The sequence below is a fragment of the Nyctereutes procyonoides genome, unplaced genomic scaffold (assembly GCF_905146905.1).
Source record: "Nyctereutes procyonoides isolate TBG_1078 unplaced genomic scaffold, NYPRO_anot_genome, whole genome shotgun sequence".
Lineage (NCBI taxonomy): Eukaryota > Metazoa > Chordata > Mammalia > Carnivora > Canidae > Nyctereutes > Nyctereutes procyonoides.
In genome coordinates, this window is record NW_026575051.1 from 24,167,488 (window position 1) to 24,193,926 (window position 26,439).

The 26,439-nt window shown below is 40.9% G+C and overlaps 2 protein-coding genes and 1 pseudogene across 7 annotated transcripts in view; 2 read left to right on the plus strand and 1 right to left on the minus strand.

The window, feature by feature from the left end:
• DST (dystonin) overlaps positions 1-21,605 on the minus strand; it is a 483,034-nt gene extending 461,429 nt beyond the window's left edge. Inside the window, exons 1-2 of the mRNA XM_055329608.1 lie at positions 21,425-21,605; positions 20,795-20,829 (exon numbers count right to left, since the gene is read on the minus strand). Coding sequence (XP_055185583.1) covers positions 20,795-20,829; positions 21,425-21,605 — 216 coding nt within the window. The remainder of the gene's footprint in view (positions 1-20,794; positions 20,830-21,424) is intronic.
• Positions 4,322-6,240, plus strand: LOC129512751 (nucleophosmin-like; annotated as a pseudogene).
• The window catches only part of BEND6 (BEN domain containing 6), a 56,641-nt gene continuing 51,695 nt past the window's right edge, over positions 21,494-26,439 (plus strand). For 2 of the 6 annotated variants that reach the window (XM_055329661.1, XM_055329662.1), the window contains exon 1: positions 22,204-22,510. Coding sequence is in view for 1 of the 6 variants with exons in the window: in XM_055329662.1 (XP_055185637.1) it covers positions 22,501-22,510 (10 nt within the window). In the remaining 5 variants the exon portion in view is untranslated. Of the gene's footprint in view, positions 21,607-22,203; positions 22,511-26,439 lie in introns of those variants that run through there. The other 4 variants (XM_055329658.1, XM_055329656.1, XM_055329659.1 and 1 more) reach the window with 3 other exon arrangements.

The window sequence follows — 26,439 nt, forward strand, 5'->3', positions numbered from 1 at the left end:
GACCAGCAGGCTGCAGCTTCATCAAAGAGCAGACCAAGAGGGAATTCAGCCCCTCAGTCTGCATCTCATCACATCTGTGGAAAACACCAGCAAATTTTTCTTTCTAATAATAGTGGAGAATGTGCACTGTCTTGACAAGTTATAGTAATCATGTCGTTTCCTATTTTTTAATTACTAAGAAACATAAATTCCAATATGCTTGAAAAAGGCACTCTCAGATAATAGATTAAATGTTGAAAATTCAATTCTTTAAGAATTTCAAAAATTAAAAAGTGGAGCTCAGAGATCTTTCCTTCTTAAAGTTAAAACTTGATTCCATCTGATTTCCACCTGCTTTCCGATGGGAGTTGTATCTCTAAGTCCTAGAGAGCAAGCTCAAAGGTTACTCTGAGATTTCAAAGTTAAAGCATGTGAATTAACATTGATCCCTATCAACCTTTGAAAAGGCAAAAGCCACTTCAGCTTGTTCTGATTCAGCCCCACTTTTCTGCTGCTACCTGGCTATAAGCATGGACTGTTTGGGTAAAGGGACCACGGTTGAAATTTCAGCTCTGGGAACAATCTCTGTGTGACCTTGGGCAAGTGATGATTAAATGAGATAGGACATACGTAAAGACGGGAAAGCTCTCAAAAAATGGCAGCTATTATCATTTCCTCATAACTAGGTCATCTCTGGGTCAGGATATGGGGCAGGATGAGATCTCACTATTTACAGAAGAGCCTAAAACCACCCTGCTTCTTTTGACTATCAACTTAAGAGCTCATATAAACTACCTAATTACTGATATTTTTCAAATTAATTATTACACAAATCATTTTACTTCCTCATTCTCTATCACTAACCTTCCTTTTATTCTCTTTTTTTCTATACAAGACAAACAGACTCTAAAAAGTATTTGAGAGATAATAGGGCCATATATCTAACCAGGAGAATAGAGAAATCAAAGATTCCCTATGCATGTTAGATTTATAGATATTTACTAACAAAAAAAAATGGATGGTGAATGAATGAAGTCTCCATTCTATCATAGCTAAGTGTCCCTTTATCTTTCTTTTTTTAAAAAAAATTATTTATTTATGATAGTCACACAGAGAGAGAGAGAGAGAGGCAAAGACACAGGCAGAGGGAGAAGCAGGCTCCATGCACCGGGAGCCCGATGTGGGATTCGATCCCGGGTCTCCAGGATTGCGCCCTGGGCCAAAGGCAGGCGCCAAACCGCTGCGCCACCCAGGGATCCCTCCCTTTATCTTTCAATCATATACTATTTTCACTGATTCTCAGAACATCTTGCAAAAAAAGATAGAAGAGGTATTGCTATTTCTGGTTTATCAAAGGAGAAAGTAAGCTCCATCAATATTAAGTGACTTGCCCAAGTTAAGCTAAAGAACAGGACTTGACCTCAGGTCTTTTAACAACTAAGTCAGGATTATTTCCACTATGTCACTTGACTTCTTATGCAGCCCTATCACTGCAGCAAGGTAAAGGCAAGCTGAGAAAGATCGTCCCAAAAAAGTTTTTGTAGCCCAACATATTCCCTAAAGATGTACTTTTTCACTGTTAAACAAATTTAGAGCACATCAGCCTCCACACTGCAGAAAAAGATCTCAGCTAGAATCTCCAGTTGTAGACTATGGACTGGGAAACAATTTGAGGAATTACTATTTCTCCAAGTATTACCAGTAATATACAAAAAGTTATCTACACTGTCTCACACCTGAACCATAGTGAGGAACTAAAGCTCAACTCACCCTGTCGACGGCATTACCCAGGACAAATTTCCACTGGTAGAAAGTTTCCAAAATGATGTGAATCCTAACTAGACAAGGATATCTGGTCATCATACTGCAAGATTTCTTATCTGGGGTCTATCTCTGCCCTAGGAACCTACATATGAGCATTAAAAGGGCCTCCACAGGCACTTGAAAATATATGCAAATGTATGTATACATGTACCCCTAATACTTCTAGAGATATAGACCATAGATTTCATCAGATTTTCAAAATGTCCCCCAAAGGTTGAGATCCCACAGGAGGACTTCAAAACAGTTGAAACAGACCTGTTATACATTTTTTTAAACTAAGTTTCTATTTATATTACAAATTTCTGTTACACTGCATCACTTTTAAAAAGCTAGACAATTTTATCAAATCTTCCCAAATATATTTGAGATTCCTTTGGGATGCCCCATGGCAACTTTTAAAAGAAGAGACAGTCACACTCTACATCAGTCTGAAATGCTTGGAAATGCCTGCTTCCTCCTCCATGCAGGTCACTGCAGAGTGGGTAGTGGCAGGAATTTACTTATTTAATGTTTGTTAATGATTCTCCAGAGTTGTTCAGTTAGTTATTTAAAGCTTGTTAATAGTCTACTGCCTAATTCTTGGAGTTAGGAAGAAAAGATTCTTTTCTCTTTGTAAATAACATCAATAACAGGATAAAACATATACTGTTTTTTCCAAAATCAGCAGGTAGTTCTTTAATCCTAATCTATTTAGTTTTCAGAAATTAGAAGGAAATCCAGAATATCCATCAATCTGGAAAATGATGAGATTGATCAGAAAAGAAAAGGAAAGATAAGAAGCTTTCCAAATGAAAACATATTAAAGTTAGGTTACTATAACCATAAGTATTATGATGATATAAATGGAATCTTCAATGTTACATGAGCTATATGTAGCAATACACATCTCCACCAGTATCATCTTAGATGGCATAATGCTACAAGATTTTCAAAAAAATAAATTAAAAAAAGAGACAAAAGCAATGAGCTTAAGGTGGAGGTAGGATAGACTACTTGAAAACAGATCATGGTGGGCCACCTGTGTGGCTCAGCTGATTGACCATCTGACTCTTGGTTTAGGGTCACATAAGGATCTCATGGGTTGTGGGATGGAGCCCCCAGCTGGACTCTGCACTCAGCAGGGAATCTGCTTGAAGATTTTTTTCCCTCTACCCCTCCCCCTACCGCGTGCGCTGTCTCTCTCTCTCTCTCTCTCTCTCTCTCTCTCTCTCTCTCTCTCCCCCCCCAAATAAATAAAATCTTAAAGAAAAATCATGGTTCTGGGTACAGTAAAGTAGAATAAGCATATGTCTCCCACTGAACACAACTATACAACTGAACAGAATCCACTGAGCAACTTGCTATATGAAGACTTTGAGAAGCCGCTAGTAGCAGGGGGCTTGAAGTAAAAAGTCCAGAATTTGAAGTACCACCAAGTAATTCGTGAGTTTCCCATTTTTGGTCTCCAGTATTCCCTAGACTGAATGCAATGCAGCATCACAGCCTGAAACCCAGAGCTGGGTACTGAGGCTCAGAAAGAGAGAACTCCAAGAGAAGGCTCCTTATTCAGACTTGAGGAGTGAGAAAAGGAGTGCAGAAATCCTCCACTTTTTCTTCTGAGTGCTCCTGAGCCCCAGCCCTCAAGCAATCCCACAGGCAGTAACATCAGAAGTCCCAAGAGTATAGGAACCAAACCTCTTAGGAAGGAAAGCTTTCTCTCTGATCCCAAGAGAGTGGGGTCAACTGTCACCACTATAATATATTCTCTCTGTCTTCCTGCCACTTAGCCCTGGATGCAAGCATAGTCACATAAGTGTGCAACAGAACAAGATCATGAAAGACCCAAGCTTCTGCCTAAACATAAGCAAAAAGAAATCTGAAAGTACTATACTATTAAGCCAACAAATTAAACAATTTAGATGAAATGAACAAATTCCTAGAAAGACACAAATGATCGAAATGACTCAGGAAGAAATAGAAAATCCAAATAGGCATATAAAAAGTAAAGAAACTGAATGCTTAAATTTTAAATTGGTAACTTAAGATAGTCCCACAAAGAAAACATCAGGTTTATATTAAATGGCTCCACTGATGAACTCTATTAATATTTAAAAGTATACCAAGAATGCATACACACATAAAATAAAGAAAAACTCTAAATGATCATAGATTACATGTAAGAACCAGAACTATAAAATTTCTAGGAAAAAAATCAGAAAATTGTCATGGCCCTGAGTGAGGCAGAGGTCTTAGATATGATAACCATAAAAGAAATTACACTTAATGAAAAAGTTTAAAAAGACACTAAGACAAACCACAGACCATAAGTAAACATTCACAAATCCTATGTCTGTTAAAGGACTTGTATCCAGAATACATAAAGAACTCTCACAAGAAGACACAAAATCCAGTTTTAAAATAGGCAAAGATCAGTCCTGGTAGGAGTCCATCCCTCATGGCTATTCTCTAGAATAGCAGTCATTTATCTCTCCCACCTATGTGTACCACCTTCTCTTCCACCTATGTGTACCACCACCCCATGGAAGATTCAGTGAACATGGACATAAGACCCATGAAGCCCCGGAACTATCTTTTCAGATATGAACTCAAAGCCAACAAAGACTGTCATTTTCAGGTGAATAATGATGAAAATGAACACCAGTTATCTTTAAAAAGAGTCAGTTTAGGGACTGGTGCAAAAGATGAATTGTACAACCAATATCTGATAAGGACTTAAAATCCAAAATATATGAAGAACTCAGAACAACTCAAGAGGAAAAAAAAAATTAAAAAATAGGCAGATCTGGAGCACCTGGCTGGCTCAGCTGGTGGATCAGGCAGCTCTTGGTCTCAGGGTTGTGAGCTCGAACCCAAGGTTGGGTGTAGAGATTACTTAAAAACAAAATCTTTAAAAAAGAAAAATAGGCAAATCTGAATACACAGTTTTCTTTTCTGGTGCCTATGATCTCACTTATATGTGGAATCTATAAAACAAAACAAAAAAACTGAATCATATATACAGAGAACAGATTGTGATTACCAGAGGAGGAGGAGTGGAGGGTAAGCAAAAGGGATGAAGGGGTTAAAAGAAACAAACTTAGAGTTACAAAATAAGTCTAGGAGATGTAATATACAACATGGTGACTATAGTTAAGAATACTGTATTGTATATTTGAAAGTTGCTCTGAGAATAAGCCTTTTTTTTAAAGATTTTATTTATTTATTTATTTGACAGAGAGAAAGAGAGAGCACAAGTAGGCAAAGTGGCAGACAGAGGTAGAGGGAGAAGCAGGCTCCCTGCCGAGCAGGGAGTCCAACGTGGGGCTCCATCCCAGGACCCCAGCACCATGACCTGAACTGAAGGCAGACGCTTAACCGACTGAGACACGCAGGTTTACCAACTCTGAGAATAAATCTTAATCATAAGAAAAAAAATCTAACTATGTGTGGTAATGGATGTTAATTACATATTATGGCAATCATTTCTCAATATATATAAATATTATGGCGATCATTTCTCAATATATATAAATATTAACTCATTATGTTGCACACTTAAAACTAATATACTATATGTCAATTATCTCTCAATTTAAAAAAATCAAATGAAGTCATTAATCTGTTCTATACAATTTGAGAATGCTATATAAATGTTTGATTTTCATATATAAGACATAACCCAGTGTTCTTTATTTTTATTAAATTCCATAGCCTTTTACCTTTTTATGGGTACGTTTGCTTCTTTTATATGCATATGATAATAAATATATCGGATCTTCAGTCTAAAAAAAAAGGTGAATCGTACAGTGTTGAAGTAGAGGCAATGAATTATGAAAGCAGCCAATTAAAATAACACTGGCAACTTTGAAAATGTACAGCCAATGATTTAGGGGCTTTCTTTATTTATTTTTATTTTTTTATTTATCTTTTTTTTTTTTCCTCCGGGGCTTTCAAATACCACCACCTGTGGTCTTATGATTGAAGTGTGATTCAGGGCTGTGCATATTAATGGACAGCATTTGGTAGCTATGTAGGAAGTTGCAGAGTCAGAAGATGAAGAGGAGTAGGATGTGAAACTCCTAAAAAGTTTATCTGAAATTGATCTGCCCCTGGAAGTAGATCATTACTGGAAGTAGTAGTGAAGTACCACAGGAAAAAGTAAAACATGTTGCTGATGAAGATGATGATAGGATAATGATGATAACAATTCTGATGATGGGAGAGCTAAAGGGAAAACCCCAATAAAGAAATCTATATGAGATATTCCAGCCAAAAATACACAAAAATCAAACCAGAATGCTAAAGACTCAAGACCATTAACACCAAGATCGAAAGGCCAAGAATTCTTCAAAATCCAAAGAAAAAAACCTTAAAACACAGAAAGGACCTAGTTCCACAGAATACATTAAAGCAAAATGCAAACAAATAGAGAAAAAGGTGGTTTTCTTCCCTAAGTGAAAGCCAAGGTCATCAATTATGTGAAGAATTGTTCTGGATGACTGACCAGGTGGCTTATTCAAGATTTCTGACAGTGAAGTCTCTGTAAAAAACTAAACAATTTGTTAAAATTCTCCCATCTTATTTTACTGCTGTAAAAGTTTCTATCTGGCTGTCCTTTTTTATAATGCAGAGTGAAAACTTTCCCTACCGTGTCTGAAAAATGTAGTCCAGGTTCCATTGCCAGGACTGTGTTGTTCAAAATGCCTCTTTAGTTTTTAAAGATGGAACTCCACCTTTGCTTGGTTGTAAGTATGTATGGAATGTTACAATAGGTTGTAGTAGTAGTGGTGGTCAGACAAATGGCAATGGTGGGAGACAAAAATACGCAAGTGAAAAAAACTCAGTATTTTAATAAAATAATAAAAACGGCCAAAGATTTGAACTATTTGAACATGAAAAGATCCTCAAAATCATTAGGCATTAGAGGAATGCAAATTAAAATTACAGAATACCACTTCAGACCCACTAAAATGGCTATAATTAAAAAGACAATAATAAGTGCTGCCAAAGATGTGAAGGAACTGGAATCCTCATACATTGCTGGTGAGAATATTAAATAGTACAGCCACTTTGGAAAATAGTTTGACAATTTCTTTAAAAATTAAACATAAACTGGGACGCCTGGGTGGCTCAGCGGTCAAGCATCTGTCTTTGGCTCAGGGCATGATCCCAGGATTTCAGGATTGAGCCCCACATCAGGCTCCCTGTGAGGAGCCTGCTTCTCCCTCTGCCTATGCCTCTGCCTCTCTCTCTGTCTCTCATGAATAAGTAAATAAAATCTTTTAAAAAATTAAACATAAACTTATCACAAAAGCAAGCAATTCTATTCCTAGGATCTACCCAAGATAAATAAAAATATAAACCCACACAAAGATTTTAAGCAAATATTCATAGCATCATTATTTATAACAGCTAAAAACTGGGGGGGGGGGGAATCCAATGTCCATTATCTGGTGATTGGAGAGGCAAAGTGTGACATATTCACAGAATGGAATGCTAGTCAGCAATAAAAATGAACAAACTACTGATACATGCTACAATATGGATAAATTGCAAAAATATCAAGCTACATGAAAGAAGCCAGATGCAAAAAGACTACATACTATACAATTTTGCTTACATTCAATGTCCAGAAAAGGCAAATCTAGAGATATTGAAAGTAGATTAGTGGTTTTGGGAGGTAAGGGATGGGAATAGGAATTAAATGCAAAAAGGCAAGAGAAATCTTTCTGGGGTGATAGAAAATATTCTAAAACTGGAAATTATACCTCAAAAAAAAAAAAACACTGAAACATTAAATCAGGGCTAGAAACTTCTGGTGGGAAATAATTTCCATATATATGAAATCTGAGGTATTGGGAAAGACTGTTCAGGGAAAACAATAGAAAAAGCTTAAAATGAGTGCTTTGAGGAGAATAGTACATCAGCATACCAGAGATAAATCAAAAGATTATCTACGGTAGATTGCAAATGTGGCCACAATACTTTTCACTTCCTCCCATCAGGACTCCTCCTATTTTCCCTGCTCCTATGACATGCCAATGCCCCAAACATGTAAGCAATGGCATTATACTTGTAAGTTCAGGGCCTAGATCTCTGAAGGCCTTGCTTATTGCACTTTTGATGCTTTTGGAACCCAAATCTATCAAGACCTATAGAGGAAAAACTGAGTTTGTCTGAGGGTGATAAAAGACACATGAGTGAGTTCCAGCTGTGATGAGCCAAGCCTGTCTCAGACCAGGACAACTGCCCAGTTGGGCACAGCCCAAATTGCCAACCCTGGGAATCATGACCTAGATAGTTAATGTTTCAAGTACTTTGTTACAAAGCAGAAGCTAACTGATATACTAAAAAAATAAAGCAACATGACTACTAGATTACATAATGAATCAAATGACTGGGTTTTATGAAAATGTCCAATAAGGACAGGCCTCCTAGGCATAGAAATAGAAAAACAGTCCATGAGACTGACTCAGGTCTGGGAACTGTCAAAGTCACTAGTGGCAGAGCAAGTAACTGCATAAGCAAAGAGAGGATAAGAGTAAAAGTTGCTCTATACAGTTGATTAAGGGTCTCACTGAGTAGAAAGGCAAGTGAAGTAGTCAGAAAGTGCTGATAAGACTGAAAGCTAGGTAAGATTTAGGACCAGAGGTACTGATAAAGGCAGAAACTCAATAGGACTGCAAGATGAGGGGCACCTGGCTGGCTCAGTCAGGAGAGCATGTGGCTCTTGATCTTGGAGTTGTGAGTTCCGACCCCATGTGTGGAGTGGAGTTTACTTAAAAAAAATTTTTTTTACGCTTTTTTTAAGCGCATGATGAGGTGCAGAGACAGGAGGTTGTGTATAGAGAGGTATTTCAAAGTTCAAGATTTGAGGGTCAGAGTTCTAAGAAACAATGAAATATGCACAGGATGGATAATTGAAGGGCTATAAATAAATACTTGTCCATTTCATCTTAGTTGTCAAGTCTTTTGGCATAAAATTGTAGAGAATATTCTCTCATTCTTTTAATGGCTGTGGGTTCTGTAGTTACAAATTCTCCTCCCTGTATCATGACAGTGTTTCTTTCTTGGTCAGTCTACCTAGACATTTAAACATTTTGTTGGTATTTTCAAAGAACCAACATTGGGTTTGTTAATTTTCTCTATTGCATGTGTTTTCTCTTCATCAATGTCTGCTTTTTATTATTTTCTTCCTTCTACTTACTTTGTGTTTACTTCACCCTATTTATCCCCTAGCTTCTTAAAGTTGAAAATTTGTTGGATTTAGATATTTCTTTTTTTCTAATATAAACAATTAAAGCTATATATTGTCCACTAAACACTGCTTTGGCTGCATCCCACTATTCTGATTTAAGATTTTGGTTTTTTTAAGTAATCTCCACAACCAACATAGAGCTTGAACTTACAACCAAGATCAAGAGTCACATGATCTACCAACTGAGCCAGCCAGGCACCCTTATTCCTTCCTTTAATTTCAATAATTTTTACTCCATGCATTTTAAGGCTCTGTAATTAGATATGTACATATTTATGGTCATGTCTCCTAGAACAATTAGCCCTTTTATCATAATGGAACATCCCTCTTTATATCTGTCTTCATATCTATTTCATCTGATATTAATATGGCCACTCTAATCTTCTTTTGATTATCATATGCATCACTTAGCTTTTCCATCCATTCACTCTCAATCTAACCGGGTTTTTAAGTATACCTCTTATAAATAGCATACGGTAAGTCTCACTATATATCCATTCTGATAATCTGTCTCTTAATCAGAGTGTTTAATACATTAATATTTAATGCAATTATAATATGGATTGAAGTCTACCAGTTTAGATTTTATTTTCCACCTCTCCTCTCTGATTTTCATTCCTTTGTTCCTTCATACCTTCCTTCTCTGGATCATTTGGGTATCCTTTAGAATTCAATTTGGGTTTATATATTGGCTTTGCATTATTTTTTATTAGTTGCTCTGGGGATTAAAATGTGCATCTCTAACTTTTCATTCTACTTAGAGTTAATATACCACTTCATATAAAATATAAAAACGTTGCAATCATATATAGTGAGTCCACTTACTTCCCTGTACTTATCTACACTATAGTTGTCAAATTTCTATATACACATCATACATCCCAGAAGACTATGTCATAATTTGTGCTCTAAACAATTACATGTATTTTCAAGAAATTAAAAGGAAAGAAATAGTATTATATATTTACCTCAACATATGATATATCTGATGTTCTTTATTCAAATTTACCACCACATTTCTCAAAACTAGTTGAACAGAGATTACCAAACCACATTTGGTTCTCACCTGGCATGAATGCATAAACTACACGTTAAAACTGCCCTAATCTTTTCTCTTAAGATCGTGATGGTTAGGGACCCCTGGGTGGCTCAGTAGTAGGGCATCTGCTTCTGGCTCAGGGCATGATCCCAGAGTCCCGGGATCGAGTTCCACATTGGGCTTCCTGTATGAGCCTGCCTCTCCTCCCTCTGCCTATGTCTCTGCCTCTCTCTGTGTCTCTCATAAATGAATAAATAAAATCTTTTAAAATGAAAAAAAAAGAAAGAAAGGAAGAATAAGCGTGCCTGGGAGCCTCAGTCTGTTAAGCTTCTGCCTTCACCTCAGGTCATGATCCTGGGGCCCTGGGATCTACCCCCACATTAGTCTTTCTGCTCAGCGGCAAGTCTGCTTCTCCCTCTCTCTCTCTCTCTCCCTCTGCGATCTCTCTCACTCTTGCTGTCTGTCAAATAAATAAATAAATAAATAAATAAATAATCTTTTTTAAAAATTAACTTAATAAATTTTTAAAAATAAAACATCAAATATTCATTCATTTATCAAACATTTAACTGAGCTTTATTCTGTGCAAGACAGTGAGCTAAGAACTAGGGATTTGGACTACTTTCAAGATACAATCTTATAGAAAAGATGAACAAAAAACTTAATTATCACCATGAAGAGAGAACTAAGAAAGTTTCCTGGAAGAAATGACCTGTGAACTAGGTTTTGAAGGAACGTCAGGAGTTAGCATTTTGTGCCTCAATATTTTTTGTTCCTGCTGGCAGTAGGTTGGCAATGAAAGGAATGGAAGAGAAAGAGAGGCCTTTTCAGTTGGAAATAACATGGACAAAAAAATAATAATCCTAAAAGGTCATGATCTGTCTGGAGTATTAAAAACGTGTTCAAATTGTCATACTAGAACTATCACTAGGACATCAGGATAGGGATCATTCTGATGTCATATCGTGAAAGTTAAACTTGGGGCACCTGGCTGGCTCAGGTGGTGGAGTGTGCACTCTTTTTTTTTTTTTTTAAGATTTTACTTATTTATTCATCAGAAAAAGAGAAAGAGGCAGAGACACAGGCAGAGGGAGAAGCAGGCTCCATGGAGAGAGCCTGACATAGGACTGGATCCCAGGTCTTTAGGATCATACCCTGGGCTGAAGGTGGCGCTAAACCACTGAGCCACCCGGGCTGCCCTGGAGTGTACACTCTTGATCTCAGGGTTGTAAGTTCAAGCCCCTCGTTGGGTGCAGAGATTACTTAAAAATAAAAATAAAACAAAGTTGAACTTGATCTTGGAGGAAGTGGGAAGCCACTGAAGTTTTAAGTAGGAGAGGAATATGGCTTACTCAACCCTTTCTCCCTTGACTACTTCTTCTACAGAAGCTACGAAAAATAAAAGCTCATATCCCAAGCTGCCCTTGCAGATGGCCTGCGACACAGTTCTGACCAGTGAAGTATAAGAAGAAACCCAACTGGAAAGGCTACTGGCAAAAAGTTTGATTTCCTTTATTTTCCTTAAAGATTTTATTTATTTATTCATGAGAGACACAGAGAGGCAGAGACATAGGCAGAGGGAGAAGCGGGCTCCCTGTGGTGAGCCCAATGTGGGAGTTGATTCCCGGACTTTGGGATCATGACCTGAGCCAAAGGCAAATGCTCAACCACTGAGCCACCCAGGTGCCCCAAAATTTTGATTTCCTGATGAATATCCTTCCTTGGCTAGCTCTATCCCTTCCTCTGCTTCCTTCCTTGAATTTAAGCATGTCTGGAGCTGTGCTGGCCGTCCTACAGCCATGAAGCTCAAGCAGAGCCTGCAGCATCTCTAGACTTCTTGCTATGAGAGAATATAAATCCCTGTTTATTAATAATCCATTTTTATGTTGGGGTTACTTGAATCTGAATGTCTCCTTGACCAATAAAAATGTTATGGGGCACTTTGGTGGCTCAGTTCATTGGGTGGCCAACTCTCAACTCAGGTCTCGATCTTGGGGTTGTGAGTTCAAGCCCCATGCTGGGCTCCACGTCTGGCACAGAGACAACTTAAAAAAAAAGAATTGATATCTTGGAATGATTCTTATTAAGTTAGTGTGTATGGATTGGAGATGAGGATGCAGGCAGACTGCTCGGGAGGCTTATTAAAGGGTCTATACCAAGGTAACCATAATGGGTATAGTACGGAAGACAGACTCCAGAGACATTTAAAAGGGGACAGGATGGACAGGAAGGGATCTGTCATATTTTCCAGATTCCTAGTTTGAGCAGCTGCAGAGGGTGGGGGTGAGGGTAGTGACACTCTCCAAACAGTGGCAGATAGAGTTTAGGACTGACAAATTCAGTTTCACATGGTACCACCATGTGAAAATGAGGGAAAAGCACTTGACTATCTGTATCTTGAGTGAAGTCTGAATTTGATATACAGATTTCTGAGTAATCATTATATGTGGGTAAATCTGAATTTGATATACAGATTTCTGAGTAATCATTATATGTGGGTAAATTAAAGTGAAGTCTGAATTTGATATACAGATTTCTGAGTAATCATTATATGTGGGTAAATTAAAACAGCAAGTATGGTTAGATCCTGCAAGTAGAGTTTAAATAGGGTGGGCAAAAATGAAGCCCCATACATCTTTTAAGAGAAAAAGTAGGTTAGTGGTTGCTTAGGGTTGGGGATGGAGAATGGAAGTGGGAGGGGGGAAGGAGGAGTGACTATTTACAGGTATGGTGTTCTTTTTGAGGGTAATAAAAATGTTCTAAAATTAAATTGTGTGATGGTTACACAACCTTGCAGATATACTAAAACTGACTGAATTGTATATTTTAAATAGGTGAGCTGTATAGCATGTGAATTACAGCTCAATAAAGTTGTTTAAAAATATTAGGCCTAAGGCAGAACCATGGGAATATCAACATTTAGGTAGAAGGATCCAATGCAGGAACAGAAGAAACCACGGCCATAAAATGGGGCAAAATTAAGAGTATTGTCCAAAAACTTGTCAGAAAAGTTTCAAAGAGGGGGATCAGCAGCCAACAGTGTCAATCAAATACAAGATATGTTGATTAAGTTAAAGACTGAAATACTTGATTTAACAATTTGGAAATCATTAGTGATTAGTAAGTGATTTCTTTTTAAAGATTTTATTTATTTTTGTATGTGAGAGAGAGAACAAACATGAGCCAGGGGGAGGGGCAGAAGGAGAAGCAGACTCCCCACTGAGCAGGGAGTCCAATGTGAAGCTCAATCCTAGGACCCCAAGAAGGGCAAAGGTAGACGCTTAACCAACTAAGCCACCCAGGTGCCGAAGAGTGAGTGATTTTAAGTAGTAGTGGCAGAAGCCAGATTACACAAAGCTGAGGGAAAAAATGAGAGGTAAGGAACAGAACGTGACAAAGAATCGTTTTCAGGAAACTTTCCCTGCCAGAAGAGCTGGTGGTATAGGGAGGTTTGTATTGTTTTGTTTTGTTTTAAGATTTTAAAAACTTATTTACTTATGAGAGACACAGAGAGGCAGAGACACAGGCAGAGGAAGAAGCAGGCTCCTTGCAGGAAGCCCAATGCGGGACTTAATCCCAGGACCCCAGGATCACACCCTGAGCTAAAGGCAGATGCTCAACCGCTGAGCCACCCAGGCATCCCTGTATTGTTTGCAAAAAACAGCACATAGCAGCCCATTCTGGAAAACAGTATGGAGGTTCTTCAAAAAGATGAAAATAGAGCTACCCTACAACCCAGCAATTGTACTACTAGGTATTTATCCAAAGGATACAAACATAGTAATTTGAAGGGGCCCAATGTTTATAGCAGCAGTGCCTATAATTGCCAAACTATGGAAAAGGTCAAACGTCCATTGAGGGATGAATGGATAAAGAAGATGTGGTATATACATACAATGGAATATTACTTAGCCATCCATCAAAAAGAATGAAATCTTGCCATTTGCAACAGCATGGATGGAACTAGAAGGTGTAATTCTAAGTGAAGTAAGTCCATCAAAGACTAATACCATATGATTTCACTCATATGTGGAATTTAAGAAACAAACAGATGAACATAGGGTAAGGGAAGGAAAAATAAAATAAGAGGGAAACAGAAAGGGAGGCAAACCAGAGACTCTTAATTCTAGGGAATAAGCTGAGGATTGCTAGAGGGGAGGTAAGTGGAGGGATGGGGTAATTGGGTAATGGGCATTAAGGAGGGCATTGGATGTCATGAGCACTGGGTATTGTATGCAACTGATGAATCACTGAATTCTACCTCTGAAACTAATAATATAGTATATGTTAATTAAATCAAGTTTAAATTTTAAAAAAAGATAACACATATGATGCTTATGTATTAGAGACAGGAGCCTGCAATGAGGGAGCAATAGACAATAAAAGAGGAAAGGATGATTCATGGAACAACATCTCCAAGAGTTGGTAAGAAGAGGAATTCACAACATAAGCATGAAATATTAGAAAGGAGGACAGATGTGTTTTCTATTGCACTGTGAGGTAAGTTTGAAATACATTTAGTTTGTAGGGACAAAAAAGTTTACACTGCTATTGCTTCATGGCACTGATGTTCTCTGTGAGTTAGGAGTGGCCAAGGGTGAAAGAGTAGGTTTGAGGATTTGAGGACACAAACACCTAGAATAACTTTCACGGGAGACAGATTTACAAGGACGAAGTTTAAAAGCAGAGATATATTTTGATTACCTTAAAAATGTTTCAAAGCTGATAAAAAAAAAAACATCTTGTTCATAACAAATTACCTGCAAAATTATTCTACTTTGCATTAGGATTTGTAATGACCACACTGAACACATGAGCAGGATGTCACAAATCCCTGGACATACGGGGTCTGAAGTCAAAATACAGCCCAATTATCCTTGAGCATTGGACCTGAAAAACATTGTATCCATGGTATTCTGAAAAACAAGCTATCGTGCAAATGCACAGCTTCAGGGCAACCAGAAAGGCCCAGATCCAGTCATTCTCCCACATCTCACCCTCTGCAGCAGTGGACATGACTCCCCATTCTTCTTAAGAATGAAAAAAGAGTTATCAGGCTGTTTCATTGTAGTTGCCAGAAAAGAAATCAAAAAATGATTTTTTTTTTTTTTTTTTGCTTCTCCTGAGAGGGATCATAGCAGTGACCTCCTAAAGTTTTCAAATGAAATAATGTTATGTCAAAGGCCTTTGCCAACTCTCAAGTAGTATACAAAATATATTTTTATTGTAGCTAGTACTCACTTATCCTTACCCTTTTTTCTACTCAATGTTGGTATATCCTGAGCTCTGAAAACAATCACCTGCTTCCTAAATCTTTGCCTGTCTCACGTGTTCTGCTGGGGGTTGCTCTCATTCCTTCTCTGTCTAGACAGATACTACCCAATCTACATGCTTCAGCATAAATATCACTGCCTCTTGGAAGGCTTTTCTGATCACCTCAGCTAGAAGCAGTCATTTCTTCACAATATTCGAACCATTCCTTTTCTATACATAATTTGTTAGTTGGTATTTTTATTAATTATATCCTCATCTTTACCTGCCTTAATCTCTCAGAAGGCAGGAATCATGTTTTACATGATGTCTTTTTAGCATGATAGTTTGTCCATAGGACAAATATGGCTATTACTTCTGGAAGGTGCTTCAGTGATCATCTTCATGTTAGCAGTGAACACCAACTCTAAGTCTCAGAGACACAAGAGACTCGACCAAGATCTCACAGTTAGTGGCACAGCTGGAACCCAAAATCAGGATTCTGAACCCTATTCTTAAATCCCTTTCATTAAACCAAGACCTATAATTAGCCTGGTTCTATTTTATAATCCAAATCTCAAAAAGAGTCATTCTTGAGACTTAAGAATACAAAGATTCAAACTCCTCTGGAAAAGCTCTTATTTCAACTTTCATCTAGATTGCATTTAATTGGCTTGGATTGCTTGGGGGGGGAAGTGGGTTTCTATTCTTCCTTGTTTTTTTATTTTCTTTTAGCATTCCGTTTTGTTGCCATGTATCTAAAGTAAAGATAAATTATATGGTAGTGGTAACTCTGGCATATTAAAGCTCTGTGAACAGGGTGAATTTATCTTTTATACAAATGTTATTAGCTGTACTTGTATATCTTGGCCTTTGATGCTCTTGTCACACTTGTGATTCATAGTTGGAAACAGGACAGCAGTTCAGTTACCATAACAGAAGAAACCAGCAACTATAACATTTCAGCACTGATACTGGAAATGACCTAGAAGTAATCGTCAAGGGCAGGGGCTATACCTCAGACCTTTTGTTAGCCCTACTATCTAACATCAGACTTTGTATGGAACAGAAAAGTAAATTCGTTTATTTTGAAAATAATTGAATGAAGCTAAATGAATACTGTATCATGGGTAGAGTTCAATTTATGACTGATTTAATTAATATAAATTAATTTAGACCTAGAATTTAACTCTAAGCAAAGAATTTATTTATAAAGATAACACAATTATAAAAGAGAGCTAAATAATAAACTATCATTTTCTCTAATCCATTAAACTGGGTAATTCTCAATGAAATATACAGATTTAATAAGAAGCTATGAAATATAGTTATTTTGCTGACTATTCTTGCATGGTTTGGTAAAGGGACTCTCTGGGAATATAATGAGGCCAAGAGAGTTTGTGTGGAACATCTTTTCATCTAGGATAACTTGGATAATCACTGGAAAAGCCTAAAGGATTAATCTTTTCTAAGAGAAATGTCCACTAAAAATTCACTCGACTTAGCTCGTCTCTTTCATTGAGAATGTTGGACATATTATTCTCTGAGCTATGAGGGACACAATTAAATACCACCAGGCAGACAAAATGTAGCCAGGGCATTCTTGTCTTAGTCCTTATCTTGCCATGTGACTCTTTGGGAACTGCTTAACCTGAGTTAACTCTTTTGGCTCCTTTACCTGAAACGGGAAGTGAAGATACTTACTCAAATCCTGATAGACATACAACACACTCTTCCCCCTGCTTGTGTGAAACAAGGCTTCCCTTATTCCACTGAGCTGATGAATAGGGATCATTTAGCACTGTTCACTCGGGGGTATTCTCAAAGGGCATGATAATTGCCTTTACTGAAGTACTCCTAAGACTCTTTCTTGAAATATAATGGTGCCTCAATTACCTATATCACTTTCTGAAATTCCCTTAAAATCAGGATCGTCACTGCCTGATTTTCACCACAGGAATCCAGGATAACAGTCAGCCATTGTGTAAAGTCACAGCATAAAACATAAATCCTCAGGAAAAGCACCCTTCTTAGATACCCAGATTGAACACCTGCTGTCTAAACTGGGTCCTACTTCAGTGTGAAGTCATTTCTCTTCATTAGCTATTTATGACAAAGAAAAAAAAACTATACAAGTTCTTTAAATTCATACACAAAACACATATTTCTATCTATCTAATTGGGTCCTTATAACTGGCAATGAATTGGGAGTTACAGCGTTCAGCCCTTGCTGGCTGGGTTACTATTTTCACATTCTCACATGCTCTTATTAAATTTTAGAGGACTATTAAGCCAGTAAAGATGAATTTACAAGTATGTCAAAGTCAAAAGCATTGGTAGGCGGTTACAGTCACAAAATATCTTGTAAACAGCTATAGTATTTAGTTGTAGCTTCATGAGGAAGAAATTGCTGCATGTTGAAGAACTGTGTTTGTTATACACGTAGTGAAGAAAAACAAAGCTGGAGCTTCTCAGATGGAGAGATGTGACTTTCTTCACAAAGCAGAGTGGGTTCTGATGCCATGGTTCACCTCCCTGGACAAGTATTTCTCTAACTACCTGGAAAGGAACATCCTGAATTTTCCTGTCCAGTTGGACTCCTTCCTGGGTGTGTAGATAGCAGATGCAATATCCTCTGCCAATGAAAGCATCACAGGGCTAACAAACTCCTTCACATGTTCAAGGGCTTTCCCAAAGCTCTTTTACATTTCAAAATGAGTCAGCATATCCTAAACTCATTTTCCTCATTTGGCCACTATGGAAATGCTGAAAGTGAATTATCTACTTACTGAGATCAGAATGAGGAAGGCACTAGCTTCTTAGATCAATATGATTATGACTTGCCTAAAAATCAAAACATTTTCTTTGAGAAATATTTCGCAGCAGCTACTACTAAGAAACAACAAGAACATCCATTATGCCACTCAAATTCTAATTTTTTAAAATGCTAGAATCCAAAAAATTCGGAGGTATTTCTCCAGGAGAAAATTCTTCAAGAAACAGCATTTTGATCAAAAGAGACAAAAAAATAATTCCCAACGTTTTCCTCAAGGGAAGACATAAAAATATTTTACCACAAATAAAACATTGAAGAAAATAGTGAAGAAATGTGACATCTTCATACAACACAGTCTCAGGATTTTCACTTACGAGATAAGTGAGTAGGTAGTTTATTCAAAGAAATTTGGTACAAAAAGGAACACAGGTAACTCATCAAAAAATTAAGCTAATATTGTATTTAATTTCCCAAGAAAAAAAAAATTCTTTTGCCTTTTTTTTTTTAAGTAGCTCAGCACCCAATGTGGGGCCCGGAACTCACAATCCTGGGATCGAGACCGGCATGCTCCACCGAGTGAGTCAGCGAGTCACACCAAAAAAAAAATATTCTAACCAAATCATTTTGTTACACTTAGTGACTTACATTTCTAATACAAACTCCAGGGCAATTTTTAAAAGCTAGAAAGAGATTCAGTAAATGTTGAATTCCAAGCAAAGTCCTGAGAATGTGCATTTTTCTTTGCTGCCCAACTCTGAGTTCTACTGAGCCAATTCTGGGAACTGGCACACACTGAGAAATTTTTCATTCATTCAATAAGTATTAATTAAGAACCCACTATATACCAGACAGTGGGGAGACAGCCCTAAACAAGAGAGACATATTTCATGTCCTCAAGGAGCTCACAGGCTAGCAGATGAGACAAATACGAAGTATAGACAAGATGTCAAACTAGACTAGGAATTTTATGAAATGAGCCAAAGCTTTAAACAACTGCTTCCAGCTTTCCTAACCAAATGTAAGCTCAAGACAAATGCTTCACTCACAGATAACTACACGAGATAGTCCTACCTCATTTTTTTGGTTTGTGTGTCGGCTGAAATGCCTAATGGCTAATATGATAATCCATAAAAGGATTATTCTGATTCTATCACTTAACTGTATGGAGCTGGTAATCTCTTTTTAAAATCAAAATCCTAAATTTTGATGTTTGCACTCTGACCATTATTTATTTTTTGTCACATCTAAATGAGTTTATTCTATTAATCAGACATCCAAAAATGTTTCATACCAGACATGGTTCATGTTGTTTCCCATAAATCTCGATTAATTAGTTAAGACTTCAAACTGAGCAAAGATTTTTATTTCCCAATTTTTTGATTCAATTTTTAAAATCAATTTTACAAGATGTAATGATAACTAGCTCCCCAGTACTAAATATTCACTCTGAACTTAGTGTGGTTTTTTTACATAGTTACTTGTAAATTCCCCTCCCACTATAACCCTGCAGGGTACTACTGCTTCTATTTTTCAGATAGGGAAACTGAGGTGCTGAGAAGTTAACGTTTCCCAAAACCACACAACTAGTTAGTGTAAAGACAGGAAAGGAACCTCTTGATTATCTGACTGGTTATTCTCGTAAGTATCTTAAATTGAGAACAGAGTTCTCACCCTTCAGAGTTCTACATGCAGGAGAATTACTCACTGTGCAACATTATTATAATGATGCTATAATAATGCAGTTAATGCCTTCAAGCCACCAGAGTCCAATAAAACATCTGATTAACTAGTGAAACAAAATGTGAAATAACTTCTCAGGTAAACGGCAAGGAAATGAAGGGTGTCTAACTATGAAGTCTTTGCTAAAATGAGGAAACCACATCAAGAATTGTTACCAGTAACCTCCAAGCCTGGCTGTGGGAAACTCTCCTAAAAAGAGAGGAAAATCATCTCACACTAAGTGGGGGGTTGGCCTGGAAACTCATAAAGGAAAGCTGGGCCAGAGACAACCCGTGATTTTTGTTTTGTCCTACCTCCAGTGGGGCTCACTCCGATAGCAAGCGGCCCTAAACACTGCACCCACGTCATCTGCTCACAGAGGCATGGTCCACCATGCAGAGAGCAAAGGCCAGCACACACCATCGGATAAAGCCAGATAACCACCATCACCTTGCAAAAATCATCGGGTGGCCCCCAATAAAACGCGGACAGCTTTATGAGTTAACAGGAATGTAACCTTGAAAGACCATTCGATGAAATGCATGTGGATCAAGTTGCTCCGCACTAACTTCCTAAGACCTCTTTCTCCTCTGGTCTTCGGCTCTGGCTCTCCGAGGGAACAACCCCAGGCAGCTGACAGCACCCGGAGAGCTTCCCCCGGCAAACCACAGACCGTAAACGAAGCTGAAATCCACCCGGTGGCTAAGTTTCCTAAGGTCTGTAGCGCCTTCAGGGGCCGTCTCGACCCGCTCTGGTCCAGCGGCTCCGCTACACCAGAAATTCGCCAACACCGTTCATTCGCTAGGCACCCGTGTGGGGGAACCGCTTAGAAATACGCGTTCCTTTCGGCTTGGGGGCAGCATGCTCGCCCTTCAATGCCCTACTGGTTTCTTAACACGCATATGGTTAATATGGGTACTCAGGAAAGAGAACTTCTTCTGACCTTGAGCGTGCGCGCTAAATAAATTACCTCAGAACGAAAGTGGTGGGATCTCATAACAGCATCTAGGGAGAAAAGAGAAAAACGAGACTTCATTTCACTCCTTGTTCTTCGACTTACTAAGGACTTACGTGAGGGACAAGGGTCGGGAAGGCACGTCCCGGACTCCTTGAATCCGGCGGGGACACTCCGAGGGGCGGGGAGGTTACTAGGCCATCGGTCCCTAGGGTGAGTTCTCCGCGAGAAGTTTCGGGGAAAGTTCTGGGAGAGTGCGGGAGCCCCGAACTGTCCCTGCCTTACTCTCTTACCCCTAAGCTCCAGCGATGGGTGGGTGAAGGGAGGATGCCGCAGCCCCGGATTCCGCTCCAGTGACCCTTGGGGCTCTGGCAAACGGACACTTAGAATTTGCGTCGGTGCCTCCCCTCCCAGCCCTGGGCATCCCCGCGGTCGTCCCAACCGTGCAGCCCGGGGGTCACGGTAAGGCGGGGAGGGCAAACAGGGGCAACGGGGGGCGTTAAGCACAGAAACGTCCTAGGCTTGCGGAGCGGGCAGTGATGGGGGTAGGGACCGCGGCGCGGGCGGCAGCGAGCCCCGCTTCACTCTCCGACTTGGCTTAGATGTCCCTCCCAGCCCGCAGGACCCCGCCGCGGCGTGGCTCACCTCGGCTCCTGGAACGACCCGAAAAGACCGATTTCATCGGATGCCTCCCTTTCTGGAGCCTGCGGTGCCAGCAGCAAAAGAAGACGATGGTGGCGATGGTGCCCAGCAGAAGCAACAAGAGGAAGAGGGCGCACTGGATGCTGTAGGGTCTCAGCAAGACGAGGAAAGCCGCGGCGATCATGGTGCGGGCGAGGCGGGGGCGGCTCGGCGGCGGGGCTGGAGGGCGGCGGCACGGGCACCCGCGCCGGGCGCTCCACGAAGCGGCGGGCACGGGCGAGCGCGGCTCAGCGCGTCATGCCCGGCGCTCGCGGCCCCGCGCCCGGCCCAATGGCTGCGCAGCCCGCGCCGGCCGCGCTATGCGAGCGCTCCAGGGCTGCGGGGAGCGCTTGGCATGACTCAGCAGACGGCGACGAGGCAGCGACTGGGCGGCGGGGAGCCTCCCCCCTCCCTCCCCAGGCGCCCCCGCCCCCGTCCGCGCGCAGCCCCCGGGCGCAGCCCCGCCAGGGACGCGGCCGGCTGGGAGGAGGAGCAGCGCTGCCGCCGCGGCCACCCGGCTCCCGCGCATCGTCCTGCGGCCGCCGCGGGCCTCGGCATCCCAGAAGCCGGGCGCACGTGCGTCGGGGCGGGGACGCGGCGCCCGGGCCGCAGCGGCGGAGGCCCGCGGGGGGCGGGAGTGGGGCGCCGCGGCGGGGGCTCGCCTGATGACATCACGGCCGGGCTGCGGCAGCGCGGGCGCGCGGACATGGCTGCGGCGGCTTCGGCGGCGGCGGCGGCGGCGGGCTGCGCCCGGGCCTGAGCGCCCAGCGCCCTCCCGCGGGGCCGCCCGCCAGTCCGCGCGGTCCGCGGGTGCGCGGACCCCGCGCCTCTCCGCTCCCCGACGCCCGGGGGCCGCCACCTCTCCAGCCTCCTCCCTGCGCCGAATTGCTGGGGAGCCCGGCGACAGGGGGCGCCAAGGAGCCAGGGGGAAAACCGTGAGGCGCCGGCGGGAGAGCCTGCAGGCGGTGCTACCCCCCACCTCCACCTCCACCTCCACCTCCACCTCCCCGCGCCCCGCCCCGAGGTTGGGGCTTTGGAGGATGCAGCCGGGTGAGCTATTGCTTGCGGGGGGGTTCCTCGCACGCCGAAGCGTGAACGCCGGGAAGGGCCCTCCCTGGGAATTGGGGTTCTCCAGCACACGGGAGGCCCAACCTCTCCAAGCCCCTCTACGGTGGGAGCGCTCCCCGCAGAACGCTCCGCCTGCAGACCTAAGCTGCTAACACCCCCAAACCAGGTGCCGTTTCTCAGCGGAGAAGCGGGCACGTTAGATCCGCCTGCATCCACGCGTGTACCGTCAGACCTCGACTCACTGAAGTGCGTTCGAAGAGAGGCAATTTCAGGTTTAGGAACTGGCAGATGAAGGAAGTTGGAGATTGTCTTGTAAATATTTTGAGGGGAAATATTTTAGGGAGTGTGAGAAAGTAAGGATCTGTCGCACTCAAAACGCACACATTCGCTCCCGCCCCCTCCTCTTTCTTCAAAACCAGCAAAAAAAAAAAAAAAAAAGTATATTGTTGGTGGCCAGGAGATTTTACAGTGGCCTCTGGTGCAGTGCCAACGCGGAAGGTGTGGCGGGAGCGCTGCAGTGTGCCTTTCTGCGGACAGCCACTGCCACCTGGCCCGGGAGCCGCTGCGGCTGCAGTCTGCGGCATGTGTTGGCCTTGCCTGGCCGGGTACTGTACCGCGTTATGCTGCTCCCGAGGCAATGCAGACATTCCCGAAGGGTGGGGTGGGGGGGGGGGGAGCTGGGTTTTGCTTGTTTCGTTTTATTTACCGGCATAAGGCAACTGCCATTATAGTGACCTAAAGGTGCACATTGTTGCATTTGTGGCTTCTAATAACTACGAGGTGGACTCTTACTTAGGAATATTTAAGATACTGAAGAAATTGTCATAAGAAAAAGTAATTTGTAAAATTCTGAAAAGCATTTAAAGAATAGATGGCAATACTTACGTTGGGTTTGCTTGTAGGATCTCAAAATCAGTATTGTTTTCTAACTATACAAACTCAACCGTACGACTCTGCATAAAGGCTTAACCACTGATGTTTTCAAGGCCTTGAATTATATTGCCATGTGTGACCATTAAAGGAAACTCAAAAAGGCATTGCCTGCTGTGTTTCCTAAAGGCCAGATTCATAAATGTGGGGAGCCATGGATGAAATTTTCTTATGTACAAGTTGTTTCCTAAAGCAAAATAAACATTCAAGTTGTTGACATATTGCATCATATTCGGTTGTTTCGGTCTGAAGATGCAAGGACCTTGCTTGCAGATACTGTATATGGTGAGAATGTTGAATGTCAAAAAATAGGCAGCACTACAAGTCAGGATGGACTTCATAGGTCCCTGGCGCCCAGGGTCAGCCAGGTAGCACTGCATCATGTTCACATTGCTCAAAGGTCTCCTACTACTGCAGCCCACTGCAGTGAGAGACTGTATTCCTGTGCATTGTGCAGGAGTATTGAAGAGAATCCTGAGAGTTGGCAATGTGTGGCACATCAGGAAAGGAAGAATTATTTACTGCATTGACTCCCAGTGGCCTGGGAGAATAATTTAAAACAACAACAAAACTGAACTAACCTTCTGCAAACATTGGCAGAAATAACTAATAGAATTTAGGAAGGTCATTTTGACTGTATACTTTCCCACTAACTAAAATTTGTGAGTGAGCTAAAATGGCCTAAATATCCTTGAAATGTGTCTAAGACCACAAACACGGCATAGTAACCAATTTGTTCCAAACTCTGCATTTTTAACAACAAAAAGCAACTAAATAGCAATTATAGTTTTCTGAGCTCTTACTTTAGCACAGTTGCTACCATCCTGTGTCTTGCTGCAGCCATTTATAAGTTTCAAGTACACACAAGAACATCATTTATCTCCCTTGGCAGGCAAATGCCTTAGCTGCTGTGCAGTAGAATTGTAGATATTTTTTTTTTAGATGCATTAACGCCTATTCTTTACATCAGTTATCTCAAGGATACTAATAATAAGGAAACCAAATAATTGAAAGAATTTTTAGTATTTAGGTTCCATTGCTGTTTTCTGATTTGTTACTAATTTATCATTTCCATCTCCAAATAATGGCAGGTTATTAATTGCTTCTTTCTGTGTGTTTATGTGATGCTAATGCATTATGGAATTTAATAAATATTAAATCAACCAATCAATCCTTTTTGGAAGTTAATTTAGTAGAATTCCTATATTTTTCTTTCTGCTAAGTTTTTATTACAAAGAATAATTGACATTGTATCAAAGTCACAAAAAAGTTAAAGTTTGGCAGTAGGGGAGGAGGAAGTTCCTTGGTCAGATGTTTCATATGGGGCAGGCCCAGTGGCTCAGGGGTTTAGTGCCACCTTCAGGCATGGGTGTGACCCTGGAGTCCCACCTCAGGCTCCCTGCTTGGAGCCAGCTTCTTCTGCCTGTGTCTCTGCCTCTTTCTCTCTCATGAATAAGTAAATAAAATCTTTTTTAAAAGGCAAATGTTTCATATGAAGAACAATAAAGATGGAAAAGGATAGATTAGTTTTTGACTTTTTATGACAGTGAGTTAGCATTATCATCCAAGGGAAGACAAATGAGTTTATAAAAATGGTGAAGAGTGTTTGGTATCAGACATGTAGAAAATGATCCATCATGCAGCCCTTATTCCCTTTGGCTTCTCAACCAAATTGAGAATATACCTGAGGAACCAAAAGGAGATTAAAATATTAACTTTTAAAAAAATAAATAAAATATTAACTTTATTCAGGGTAAATTCAGATTGAAGAACATGAATTAGATTCAAGGTCAAAATGGGACATCTTATTGCTTTTCCCCTAAATCTGCATACCACCCAGTCACAGCTGAAGAACTACAGGCGGTCCCAGCACCAGCGCACCAGGATACTACTTCTTTGCTGGAGACCAGAGGTTGTAAAGAGCCTGACACTCTCCCACCCACAGGGCTTGCAGCAGGATGGAGCAAGAGACAGGACCATATGTGAGAAGGGGACCTTTCATACATCAGCCCTACCCAATAGTGGCTGGAAGGCCCTCCCTGAATCCCCCATCACTGAGTTATTCACCTCCCAAAGTAAGAGTGAGTAAGGGGCTTTTAATACAAAGAAGCTGCAGTATTTCTCTAGAGATTGGAAGTTGTGGCACAAATTCCTAATTTATGGGTTGGAAAGAAAAGAAGGCTCCACCCTAATCCATGTAGTGACCAACTGAGAAAAAAAGAGGAAATGAAGATGACTCAAGCCTTCAGCTGGAATGGAAGGACAGACCTGAAGGAAAAGATGACAAGTTAAGTCTAATACCCATGGAGACAGAGGTGTTGGAAGGATATCCATATGTGAGATTACCCAGCAAGCCCATGGAAACATGGGTGGAGAGGTCAGAACCAGATATAGACTGGGTGTCACCAACATGAATTATAATTGAGGTCACGGAGATGGACAAAATGACTAAGGAAGAGAAACTACACGGAGAATTGGGGGCAGCCCCAGTGGCTCAGCGGTTTAGTACCGCCTGCAGCCCAGGGTGTGTGATCCTGGAGACCCTGGATCGAGTCCCATGCCAGGCTCCCTGCATGAAGCCTGCTTCTCCCTCTGCCTGTGTCTCTGCCTCTCTCTCTCTCCTCTCTGTGTATTCTCATGAATAAATAAATAATAAAATCTTAAAATAATTTAAAAAAAAAAAAGAAACTACACGGAGAATTGGAATTGGAACTTTGGAGATGACTTCCATTTGTGGACTAGAGAAGTAGAGCAGAAAACAAGCCTGTGGAAGCCCAAGTGGGAAATGTTCCAGTGTAGTGGCTTACTAGAACAGAGGCACAAATATGAGGTTAAGGTGTGCAAGGACTGAGGACCCGTGACTAGGAGACCTCTGGAAACCTTCCAGAAAGCTGATTCATCCTAGTGGGGGAGGCTAAAACCAGACATTAACAGGTTGAAGAGAGAGTAGGAGGTGAAAACAGGAGAGAGCCTCTGTCCAC